General features: G+C 27.9%; 1 protein-coding gene across 2 annotated transcripts in view; it reads right to left on the reverse strand.

The window, feature by feature from the left end:
- LOC129963242 (teneurin-m-like) overlaps positions 1 to 13,222 on the reverse strand; it is a 638,728-nt gene that overhangs the window by 223,906 nt on the left and 401,600 nt on the right. For both annotated transcript variants that reach the window (XM_056077466.1, XM_056077465.1), the window contains exon 10: positions 5,474 to 5,766. In XM_056077466.1, the coding sequence (XP_055933441.1) occupies positions 5,474 to 5,766 (293 nt within the window). The remainder of the gene's footprint in view (positions 1 to 5,473; positions 5,767 to 13,222) is intronic.

Consider the following 13,222-nt stretch of genomic DNA (forward strand, 5'->3'; position numbering starts at 1 on the left):
ATTCTAATTTTGGTTTTAAAAAAAAGAAAAGAAAAGAAGGAATGCGGTTCTAAATAAAAATTTTGGACTGAAGATATTAGAATGAAAGAAAAGTAATTAATTATTATTCTCAGAAACTTTTAATTAATTTGTCTTTTGAAATCATACTGTAGTTCTAGATTTTTAAAATTAACATTTAACGATGTACTGTTATCTTAAAGAAGAAGATTAATTAAATTCGAACACGAAAAAGTCCAATAAAACGGGAATGGTAAAAATAGCACTGCTCTACCAGGCATTTTTTCCCCTACACAATAAAAAAAATCACTTACAAAATTGAATGTCTTATTTTTTTCAGAAATCATTAAGGAATGGTTAATTTTTTCTGAAAATGAACATTATCTTTTTCAAACCATCAAGTATTTTATGAATTTCTTTCTTTAAATAAAGAAAGAAACTTAACAAGTTTCTTTAGTTAAAAAAATTATGTTGAAATATTAAATGGCATTTGTTTTATGTGAAATAAACTCTATACAATTCCTATTTTCTGAATCAGTTTAAGAAGTAAATAAGATTTTGATTTAAGTAAAATTCAACTAACAAATATGTTTATATAATGTATACTTATCGTTCAAATTATTGTATTGAACCATCTTTTATCTTGCGTAAAGTTGACTATCAAGGACGTGAGTAATTGTTGTTTAAGCTATTTAAATTACATTTATACAATTTTTTACGATTCCACGAAATTCAGAATTAAACTGACGCTCATTTATTCTGGTTTAAGTTTCGAAATATTAGTAAAAAAATACAAAATCGAAAAAATGACGAGTTTGAGACATAAATGTTTTAGAATTGTATTTTCCATAATTATGAAATGCCTTGAAGGTATAATATTGCTGAACTGCACATATGTCATAAAGGAAAGTTTTAATTTGAAAAGTAGCATTTTTATAAGGAGTCAAAAATCACAGTTTTCAAGAACATGGTAAAAATATGCATGTATTCGAGAAGGAACATATGAGGAAAATGCAAAATAGACCATCAGAAAAAAAATGTGTATTTATAAAATGCAAAATAGTAGGATACCAGAAGAAATACACGATGTAGCCTGACTGAAAAGCATGTTCTCATCAAATTAAATTATGTAAAGATATTACAATGTCAAGCAACACTTTTTTCCTCTTAAAGTAAAAGTCACTATGACCATGTCCACATCTCTTGCTAAATAATTGGGTTGAATTCAAAATCATCTTGCATACTTACTATATAAAACATGAGAAAGAATACCGTCGATTTTTCGAAGTACAACGATTAATTAAAAATTCATATTTAATTAGCAAGGATTTTATCTTTTTCATGCTTTGAAATACTCAATTACTCTATCATTATTTTTGAAATTTTCCTTTTAATGCATTTTTTTGACAATGCCTACGTTCGTCTTAAATGATTTAGCCACTCTTTAAATTAAACTTAAATCCATCACTCAAACAAAAATGACCTTTCAGAATAAGTTAACAAATTTTGCAATTGTAATACTAATATGAAGCATATTAATAGCATAAAAATTAGCTATCGATTTCTTTTAAAAATCGTCAATTGAACAGTCTGGTTCAACTGTTTTCCTAATTATCATTAAAAGTGGACGATAAAGATTTCAGAGAATAAAAAAGATCGTGCACATTATAGTAATTTATACAAAAAAAGTTTTTGATTTTAAGGATCTGATATATGAGAGGATATTAATCCAACTCAACGTTATTCATTTATAAACTAATTTACAAATTTGCCATTTTAAACAGAAAATATTCTACTAATTATAATAGGGAATGTTTAAAAGCACGAACGCAAATATTCCTTGCATCTTTTCTTTAAAATAAAACATCTACAAAGTTCTTCCAAAAATGAAATAAAGAAAAACAAAAACAAATCCAATACAGGAGATGGAACGTTCACTTCAAATACTTTTTTTTTTCAAAAATAAACCAAAGCCACTACATTTTATTTAATTCGCCTTTCATTTGTTTACTTCTTTGAAAAATTGTCAGGACTGAAAGGTAAAAACTCCATTCCTTGCACGGCTCCAAACGAGAATGAAAAACAATACAGCTATAACATAAAAAAAGAAGAAAAAAGGAAAAAAAGAAAAGGGGCGGTAAGAAAAATGTTCAACGTACGCGTAAAGAAACCCTGCAAGAATGAACACAAGAATTTTGAAATATTTGCTTTAGATATAGCTGACGAAACTACCTTCCATCCCCCCCCCCTCCGCCACCTCTTAGGCACGTCGAATACATTGTGCAAAAAGGGCCAATACCACTTTAGAAAGCAAAGCACATTTCACTCCAAGAAGAGGAAGAGGGTAAAAAGATAAAATTTCATTTTGGAGAGAAGAATGCGTTCTGTTCGAGAAAATATAGATAACAAAAACATATTCACTGAAATCAATTGGATTTAACTTTGGTCCTAGAGTGAAGAGGGGGGGGGGGATCTAAACTCCTTCACCCCGTCGTCTGCGAACATTAGGAAGGCTAGGAAATAGAACGAGTGGGTGTGGAACCTCGTATGTGCCATACTACACCATTCCAGAAGAAGAGCATAGGAAATCTAATAGTACCTGATAAGCTAAAACGACCTCGCATCTAGACGCAGCACCCTATGACTGTAACTGAAATTCACAATAGAGAAATGGAGTCAGAATTCCAGTTTCTGATACATAGATGATGGGTTTTATAATGTTGCAGCTGCAAACTTCCTGTTCTATTTACTCTGCGCCAGTCGGATATAAAGAGTCTGCCATTTTCTTTCTTTATTGATTTTGTTTTGGAGATTGTCATTTCGAATCCACTTTTTGAAGGAAAAAATACTGTGTTTCATAAAACTATAAATTATGAATTGAATTTTTATAAACAAAAATATGTCAATAGAAACTGAAATATTTCAAGTTCAAGATAGATTCTTTGAAATTATGAATTGTATGTAGAATATATATATATATATCCATTTAGAATATACATTTTTTAATGAATATAGACATTCATTTAGAAATTGTCTTATGTTTTATTAATTTAATTTTCTTTTCTTTATCTTTTTCGTATTTTATATATACATTATCAAAATGTTAAAGCGGAAAATATAATTTCATAACTCGTTTCAAAAGTTATTTAAATTTGTGTAATTCGAATTCCGATCGTAGATGGATTACTACAATAAAGACTTTTGATAACATCTGGAATTATATATTGATAATGACAATATAAACAAAATTACTTATTCATTATAAAATCCTCCCATAATCCTCATAAAAACAATTGTAACTGATAGACATTAATAAAATTGTTTGTTTGTTTTTATTAATCATATTTCAGCTTTTCGCATAACTTAAATCCTAATTTATAGTCGCAATAACTGTTATTTATTATTATAATTATTATGCAGTTTTTTTCAATAACTTTTACTCAAACGCAATGTCAAATGATTCTTTATCCCCTGGCATTAAAATCAAAATCAAATCAATCAATTAATTACTGGTTTATTTCCGAAAATTTAAAAATATTTTATTGTTATCGGAAACATACAACTGTTCCCGATTTCAGAGCTTCAATGCACAAGAAAGTTAACAGGATGAAATATTTGTCTCGTTTTACTAAAACATAGGATATGGTACAGTCATTAAAACAATCGCTCCTTAAATGAAACTTGATTCACATTCATTTAGTCTCCCAAAAAACGAGAATGATGTATTAGAAGAAGACACATTTTATAGTTATGATATCCGTCCACAAATGAAAAGATTAAAATACTCAATATTCACGGACGAATTTCTTAGTGTAATTACTAATTTAATAAATAATTTATTTCAAAACAATGGGGAAATAAAGGAACGAAAAATCTTTATTTTAAAGGATATCGAGAAAATATAGGCGAGAGGAATTTTAGAGAGTCACCTATGGTAAAAGAAAGGGAAACAAATTTGCATCAGCAAACAAAGTTGTATCAGTTTGAATCACTATAAAAAATTTGTTACAATTGTCAAATATTTAACATATGGATGGAACAAACTTAGTTAAACAACATGGCATCAAGAATAAATATTCGTTCTTTATATAATACTTTATATAATATCCAAAGTCATCAAAGTCGATCATAAATATCCCGAATTTCCAATTTTGGGGACAGAATACGTAATAAGAAAGCTCCAAGTTAGACAATTTCTTTTTTTCAGGGAGAGCAGTTCGCAATTACAATCCTAACCCATCCCTCAAAAGAAAAAAGTAAAATAAAATGAATGTTCTTTTATTATCTGCGAACCAATAGTGTTCTTCCTCATAGACAGCATAACCGTTATGAGGTAATGACGTAATTAACCAAAATGTACACCCGTTCGAAGGGAACTGATGTCGTCATCTCACGAGAACGCGGATGCCATCATGCGAAAATGACAGTGACCATACTTTCTGGGCTGCTTTTGGAAAATGTGATGTAATGGCTAAAGCAGGTTCTTTATGTCTTTCGCATCTACTTCAACAAAGAAGTGTTGGCTGGTCATTAAAATAATAACGCCCAATAAATAGCTTGTATTTGTCAGGGGTTAGATTAATAATAAATATCCCTTCATTTGTGATAAATGAAATAATGCCCAAGAAAAGAAAAAGCTACGATCCAAGATAATCTGAAACACGATTTGGTCATTTTCGATCAGAATCAATGTTTTTGTGTATTGAAATCGAATTATAAGGGTCATTTTTAATAAGCAGAATTATGATAAAAATTATTCAAAACATGAATTTTAGATTTATAAATATAGATGTATAATATTACATGGGATTATTAATATCATAAATCGCAGGTAAAGGACATATATACTTTAAGATTTCAATAGACAGAAGTTAATGATGTCAAATCAAGTAACAAATATTGAGAATTTTATTTATGATGCAATGTCTTTAATATGTACAAATATTTCAAGATGAAAAAACAACAAGAAAGTAGGAGACAATATCTTTCGTGATATTTTTAAAGAACTTACAAAAAGAAATAAAAAGAAAAGAATACGAATTATTTATCAAATCAAGTATGAAATATAAATTTCATCATTCAAAAATAAACATAATAAATTTCTCAAATATATTAAAATTTTAAAAATAAAATATCAATAGAAAACAAATTATTAGAAGTCATAACCGAATCAAGTGCATTTTGATTTAGCACATTGATGTTTTAGTATTTTTTTGGTTGCTCATCCATTTTTTAAACATGTCGCAATCGTAAAATATTATTATTACATCGACATTTACGGATTTTTTGCACCAACATAAGCGTTTTAAATAAAACAGTAAAAGATTTGAAATTCCAAATTATTGCATGAAAATTGAAATTTTAGCAATATATTGCAGCTTAGATAATATATTTTTTTTTATTTATTTGCATGCAATAATAATTATTATTTTACTTTTAATTTATAAAATACATGCTTGCTTATTTTGATACTCACCAATGTACCTCGAACATATCGCCGCAACTCGTCGCCAATCACTTCCATAATATCGTAGGACGTAATGGATGGCGGTGCATTTTTTCTCGCCAGAAGTGCCAAACGTGAGTTGTGAGGAACCGTGAAATTCAGCCTCACGAAGGAAGCTTCAGGATGGCTGAAAAATGTATTCCACGATTCTTGTGGTTGCAGCGTTCGTGAATCTTCATTACCGGGTAGTAATTCTTCATATTCAGAAATATCACGAGGTACAACAACGCAGACTGGTTGGGGTGTTATCATATGCCCCACATCTGAAAGAAAAAGAGTTATTCAAAGATTTGCTATATATATATATATATATATATATATATATATATATATATATATTATATATATGTGTGTATGTGTAATGTTATCTCTAAAACTAAATTAAATCTTAATTAATTTCCAATTTTTTATTTTTATTTTACCCATATGTCCTCTTATTTCCTGACGCTTTCTCTCTTACTTACGCTTCCACCTTTTTTTTATTTAATTAATGCTTCAGGAGCACTGTAAAAATGCTTAAATCAGCGGTTCTCCCTCTCCAAGTGAAGGGATATCAATCTGTCAAGCTAAACAAATTCTTTTAAAAGATATCTATATTTCCCTCACCTAAATCGACATGTGTAAAGAAATCCTTATCAGAATCCCATAGTATATAATCACTGGTAAAAAGTATTTCACTTTTCTGCTCTTGTATCTCTTGTAAACGGACGTCAGTTCGTCTTCGCTTCTTGTATATAAATTATACCTCCCGGGATGAAATAAAACGAAGATTTAAAAATTTAAAGGGTCTTCACTCTCTTAGGTCACGAAACTTCTGAAAAATATTTGTTTTACACCCATACACAAACACACACACACACACACACACACACACACACACACACACACACACACACACACATATATATATATATATATATATATATATATATATATATATGTATGTGTGTGTGTGTCTGTAAACAGTTTATTGTCTTTAAAAAAAAACAATTTCTTTTCTTAAACACACGATGGCAAAAAAATTGAATGCTTTTGTTTCACCTCTATAGAAAATGGTATAAATTCATATATAGATTAATTTATATATGAATAAAAAATTAACTCATATACAGATTGGAATGCAGTTGAAGATGGAATCACATTTAGTCATAACATTATCAACAAATTTCGCTTCAAAATATAAACCTAATATGTCTGGGAGATATTTCCCTTTTCCCCCTTATTCCATGACTTAAAAATATGGCAGGACACATAATAATAATGGGCGTTATTACTTTAACGGTTTGAAGTTATTTTTTTATTTAAATATCAAACATTGCAACTTTATGTTTTTTTATTAAAATATGTTTTATAAAGTAATTGAAATTTCATAAGCCAAATTTTATTTCTAAAAATTTAAATGAATGTTGAAATAATCATAGTTTTATTTTTCGGCCTAAAGTTTCTCAATTTATCCATCAACCCTAGACCTATTAGCTGTGATTATTTTAAAGTTTTATTTAAATAGTCTCGGTATTTCACAAATTTCTAAAACACGTCAAGATTTCTTGCGACTACCAGACAAATCAACCTTCCTTCTCTAAAGGCAGCAACTCCGAAGTGCAAAGTAGATTCGCTCACGTCTTTTCCAGGGTGCATCAGCGACAATCTTGACACCGAACTTCATTTGCATAGCTACAAAGAAAATAGGAGCAAAAAGAAAACGGCGAGAAGTGTCAATATCCGAGGAATTACATTTGGCACAATCAGCAACTGATTCATTGCAAATCCTAGCGAACGGAATTAGCAAGACTCTCTTCCTCTTCCATCGCCTTTACCATTGTCGCCTTTTCTCACAAAAGGGGAACCGACAGACTTGGTGCTGCTGAAAAATTATTTCTATCGGCTTCCTTAAGGGTCCCTGCAGTTCGCATAATGAGTCGCACGGCACTTGGAATTATCCCTGCCTCCCCCCACCACTCCCTCTTTCGAACGCTTGCTGAAGTTAGATGCTGCAGAAGGAAGTAGTTTCTGCAGCGAAAAGTGTCAGATTAATGGGATTATCGCATCCCATTTCAAGATGATCGTGTTTTGTACTCTGTTTATGCATTTCGACACCCGAAGTGTTTCCTTAAGATGCAAGAAGGCAATGGAAATGCGAGATTAGGCAGGAAGCAGTTAATAAAAAAAGAAACAAAAACGTTATTGTTTATGCAAATTCCAGTGCATAAAATGTCTAGAGTGCTCTCCTCTCCTTTTGTAGGGAGATTCTGGAAGGGGAATTTAATTTACTGAGGCAAAATATATGAAGAGAAGATATAACTCACTCAAGCAGGTAATTGGAATAATGCAACAGTATTAAAAAAAGTAAATAACTTGAGCTCGAGTTAATAACTCGATAAGGGAAATTCACGGTGTTTAAAATAAAAATTCAAGTGAAGAAATTTAAGAATTACCTTCTTTTTTTATCTGCCTTTTTATCAGTTTAATGCAAATTAGAAGCAATCTTAATATGGGAAGAAAAATTATGCAAAGTCAGTAAACAATAACGCTTAATGAATATTTTCCTTATCTTGTAGATATATTCAGGGAGCTCATTTTCTCTTTTTGTTTTATACTACTTGAATGTTTTTAATTGTTTAAGTAAATACAGTATATTTTATTTGAATAAAAGTAAGTAATCTTCATGAAAAAATTCTTAATTCCACTGAAATAAGAATTTTCTGTTTTGTATACATAACTGTTAGTACATTAAAGTTTTCTGATTCAAATTAACAAAAGAAACACTGAAATTTCTATATGATTACGCCTTATGTTCTTACTGTCATTATCTTAATTTAAAAAAAATGCAGCCCTTTTTTTAGATGAAGCGAAAGATACTAAAAGTTAAACCACCAGTAATTTAAAATTCTTAAAAATGTGATTGCTTAAGCAGCATACGATATTTTTTACAGCATTATGCTCTTTTATACTGAGGAATTGATTGGCGAAGGAAAACACTTGATACTAAAACATGCTTCTTAAGAAATGTTTAATGAAGCTAAATATTTAAATCCAATTTATTTACAGAAATCAAATTTCAGGGTATTTAAATTTATTTGTCCCCTGAGGTATTTTTTTATTCATTAGTATATTTATGGCACTTTCATGGTTCTTGATTCATACAATTTATTCAAAAGGTTATAAATCCGTAAATGGAATTTTTGTTGGATAATTTTTTATATAAGGAAAATTTCTAATCTTTAACACAATAATTAATATGTGTTTTCAGGAATTCAATCTATTATTTTTGTTGAATATTCATTAAAGGAGAAGAAGATGTCTTGTTGTTTAAGTTTTTTAATTCAAATATTGGAATAGAATATATATATATATATATTAAAATTCAGAAATGTAATGCATTGTTTGCTGCTTTAAGCAATACATTGTATTTTAAATTACAATATATTGAAATAAAATATTAAACAAGTTTAAAAAATATTCTAATAATTTAAATATAGGTAAAAGTGTACACCGACTTAAAAAAGTCTAAAAAATGAATGCAATAGAAATTGCTGTGATTTATTTACCTTCAAAACAACATAAAAAAAGTTCTAAAAATATACTTTAAAACAGATAAAATTCCACAAGAAATTTTCAATATTTTTTAAGACTAGTTTTGCATATAAAATACTGGTTTTCCAAATTCGACTGTGACTTTTTTAAATACCATTAAAACGAAAGTATATTTCTAATTTTCAAGTTCACACCAGCTCGCAATATATGAAACAAAAATGCAGCATTTCATTTATCCACTGTGTCATTTTTTCCCTCCCTTCTTTAATTCTTGAAATATGATCGGAGCATTTTAAGATAAAACGATCTTGCTCAAGAATAATATTCACACTGTCATCATCATGATCTTTGGATATAGTACAAAACGACGCAAACCAGATAGTTTTTATTTTCTTTCAATTAATATTTGATACTTTTAATACTTTTACAGTTTTCTCAACTTCCGTTTTTATTGATTACTAATTCATATATATTAAACTATTATAAGTCATTTCTGGACAATTCTCTTAATTCAGTGCTAGTAGTCTCATCCACATAAACACCATTTCAAGTTATTATTTGTTATAGAAATTTAACAAATTTTAGATAACAATAAGAATATCCACATGATATTTATTATTTTAAAGTTATTCTGATAAAATCACTACTGTAGGTTAAAGCTAAACATGTTCTTCTCTGAAGATATAATAATAAATTTTATTACTTTATTTAAAATACTATAAGGAAAATAAGTGTTTTAGTAAAATATTTAATTCAATATTACAAGTTGTAAAAACTGATTATAGTGGGTAGATACAATCATGTAAGTATATTTATTAAGGTATTTTCAATAGCATGAACATTGCCCATTTTCTGGTGAAATATTTAATAACATTGACAAAACCGAGCCTATTCGGACAGTGGCTAAAATGCAGAATCTCACCACTATGGCCTGTTGCACTGAAAATACAATAATGTCATGTAAACATTTTTAAAGATCTGTCTGATTTTTCTAATACAGAAATGCAAGAGGAGCAAACAACGATTACCGGCATTATTTGCATTTATAAAAAAATAAAAGCGGGGATTTGGTAAAAAATACTTTAATTTTTAATGTTTAAAACGATAATTGTTAAAATATTCCCATTAAATAATCAATGGAAAAAAAGTAGCTTACATTTAATGTAATTAATGAAACATAATATATATAACGGAGATGGCATACTTATTCCGATGTAAATTTTTTATGACATAAAAGTAGTCATATATTTCTTAAAACGTATCTTTTAAAAAAGAAAATAAACTTCTTTTTCTGAGCTAATCCTTATTTAAGTTAAAAATAGTTTATTTTTTTATTAAATGACAATGATTTTCAAAGACATAAGAAAAAAAATTACAAATGATTTAAATACACGTAAAAATATAATTTTCTCTGCACCTTAAAAAAATGTTAAAATTGCATTCATAAAAAAATCACTAATTCAAACTGCTTTGTGCTTTAAAGAATTTCAGAATGATCTATTAAGATATTTCAAGTAATTTGGAAGAATTTTTAAATATTTTAATGTCTCTAGAGATTAGTTTCATCATTATTTTTTTATTTCAAAGTATAAAAAAAGTAAGGATTTGACTTGTTATAAAATATAACAAATTTCTTTAAAAAAAGACGATGATAATCAAAAAATTCTACTGTCGAAATCCCCAAGCAAATAAGTTGAAGTAAGTATGCACTTTTTAATTGTTTAGGTTTTTTGAAAAGTCATTTATTTTAAGATAACATTTCAAAACACTATTAATCCTGAATGTCTCCCATTCCATCATTTATTTTCTGAAAATATTTTTTAAATTCGTCTAAAAAAACTTCAAACATCATGAATTTTTTTGCTTATTAAGAAATAATAATTAAATATATTTATGGATGTGAATATATTTATGGATCAAACTGTATAAGGTTGATTTATATATATATATTTAACCTAGAATTTCTTAATTTGACATGGTAATTATTTTAGAGAAATAGGAAGCATCAATTCATTAAGATGTTGCATCTCTTCAATATAAAATATATCTCACATTTCTAACTACTTCATATACAATGTTATGAGCTAGATGTATGAACTTCTTTTTAAATAGTTTTAAAACATGCAAATGATGAGAAATCAAATAATGTTGTGTTTGCTTGTAATCAAAATATAGGAAATGCATATTATGCCAATTTTTAACAGAATGAAAATTTAATTACTTACATTGACCAATGTATATTGATATTACTAATGCACCAATGTATATTGATATTACTGGTTATATTTTGATAATTAGAAGTACATTTTCTTATTTCTAATTATTTGACAGTGCCATATTTACTTGAGTTCGAATCGCATGAATTTGGTATTCGAATTATTTTATGTATGCTTCTTGTATATTCTTTTAGAACAAAAAAATTATGTTTTCAAATTTCAAGATCTTCTTTCTGAGCAAATATGTACACAAATGATGAGCGCAATTTTGATGCCATACACTTGCGCAATTTTGATGCCATAAATTATAAATGTCTTGAATTGTTTTGAAATTCATCCATCATTATCAAGCAGCTCTGAATTAATCATTTTGAAATATTAGTTGAAATTAATTCGAGTAGTCACGCGATGTGAATTTGGTCGTATTCATTACATCTGTATAATTTTTATCTCTGTTTCGCATATTTTCCCTTTTCGGAAAATGCACTCATTTGTCTGAGGAAAAGGGACACTCGCATCTAGTTACAAAAAAAAAAAAAAATGTAAAGGACAAAAAGTTTAAAATTACAAAAAAATTTAAAGGGCAATCGAATCTCTTATCCAAAACATTGTATGATAATACTTCAGGCATAATTCTTTTATTTTGAATTTAATTTTTAAAATGGATTCTTAATTATATAGCAACATAAAGTGCACAGAAAGATTTTATTTAATATCGATATGGAAATATAAAATCCTATGAATTTGAGAGGAGTTCATTGTTCAGGAGTCCAGAAATAACTCTCACATGTCCTTGAAATAGGAAGATAATTAAAACCGACAGAACTAAAATTCAATTATACAAATATTTTCTTTTGAATGTATCCTATGTTTAATAAATGTAATGTTACAAAACACGATTCGGAAATAACTCTTTTTGATGAAGTGAATAAAAAAACAAGACAAAAATTATTTTAATGATATAAATGTCTGCATTTTGAAAGAAAAAAAAAGAGTATGTGATAAGGAGCAATATATGCTTTGAATGAAAATGCTTATAAGGCTTTTTCAGACATGTCAGTTCAAAGGTATGTATAAGAAAATTCAATCGAGACGTAAAATAGAAATCATAAAATAATAACTCGTTACATCAGAGATTTCCTTGTAATTATATTCTCAGACACAATTCTATTCAAACAGTTAATGCGATTCTGTATAATGAAAAGCCCTTTATTTGATCTTTCTAAAACAAGGATTTACTTCTTTCAATGTGTTGTTTTAATGCAATTCCAGATATTATGACTGGATTTTTTTTTAAAGATTGTAAATGTATATATTCTTTGATCTAAAAAATGCTTTCATTTTTTTTTACTACGAATGTTAAAAAGTAAAAGTCACTTCAGTAATTTTCTGTAGGAAGTTATTCATAACAGCAATCATTCTGTTTTCTTCGATTTCAAAAGCACAAATACGTTTTAAGAAATTTAAACAAACAATTTCCTCTTTTTTTTTTTGTTTTCGTACTAACAATTTTCAGAAATAAACTTTAAAATTACAATCAGAATGACTAAGAATTTATTTGGTTGCATGAAGAGATGCAGGCATTTCAGAATTTCTATTTTCAAGATAAAATGATAATAATTTTCAATTCTATCGATTTCTGAGAAATGGAAAATATGAGTTTCGTATTTCTAAAGCCATTTTTTTTTTCAGTCGGCCAGTCTGAATTGCAATATTCATCATTCAAAGTACAACAAATGGCAGTCACACCGAAATCTACAGAAGAAAGCATATTTTACCTAATAAAAATATTTAAGACCCTGAAAAATGTGAGAATAAATAGATGGTGATTCAATTTCGATATTGTCTTTATAGAAGGAATTCGGAGTAAAACTTTGTACATAACCGTTCTTTTTATTTACCCCCGTTAAAATTGTTTAACTGGCAGCATTTTGCACTTTAATGTTGATTACCTGCTAATTGTGATGTT

Source organism: Argiope bruennichi, chromosome 3 (genome assembly GCF_947563725.1).
Source record: "Argiope bruennichi chromosome 3, qqArgBrue1.1, whole genome shotgun sequence".
Classification (NCBI taxonomy): Eukaryota; Metazoa; Arthropoda; class Arachnida; order Araneae; family Araneidae; genus Argiope; species Argiope bruennichi.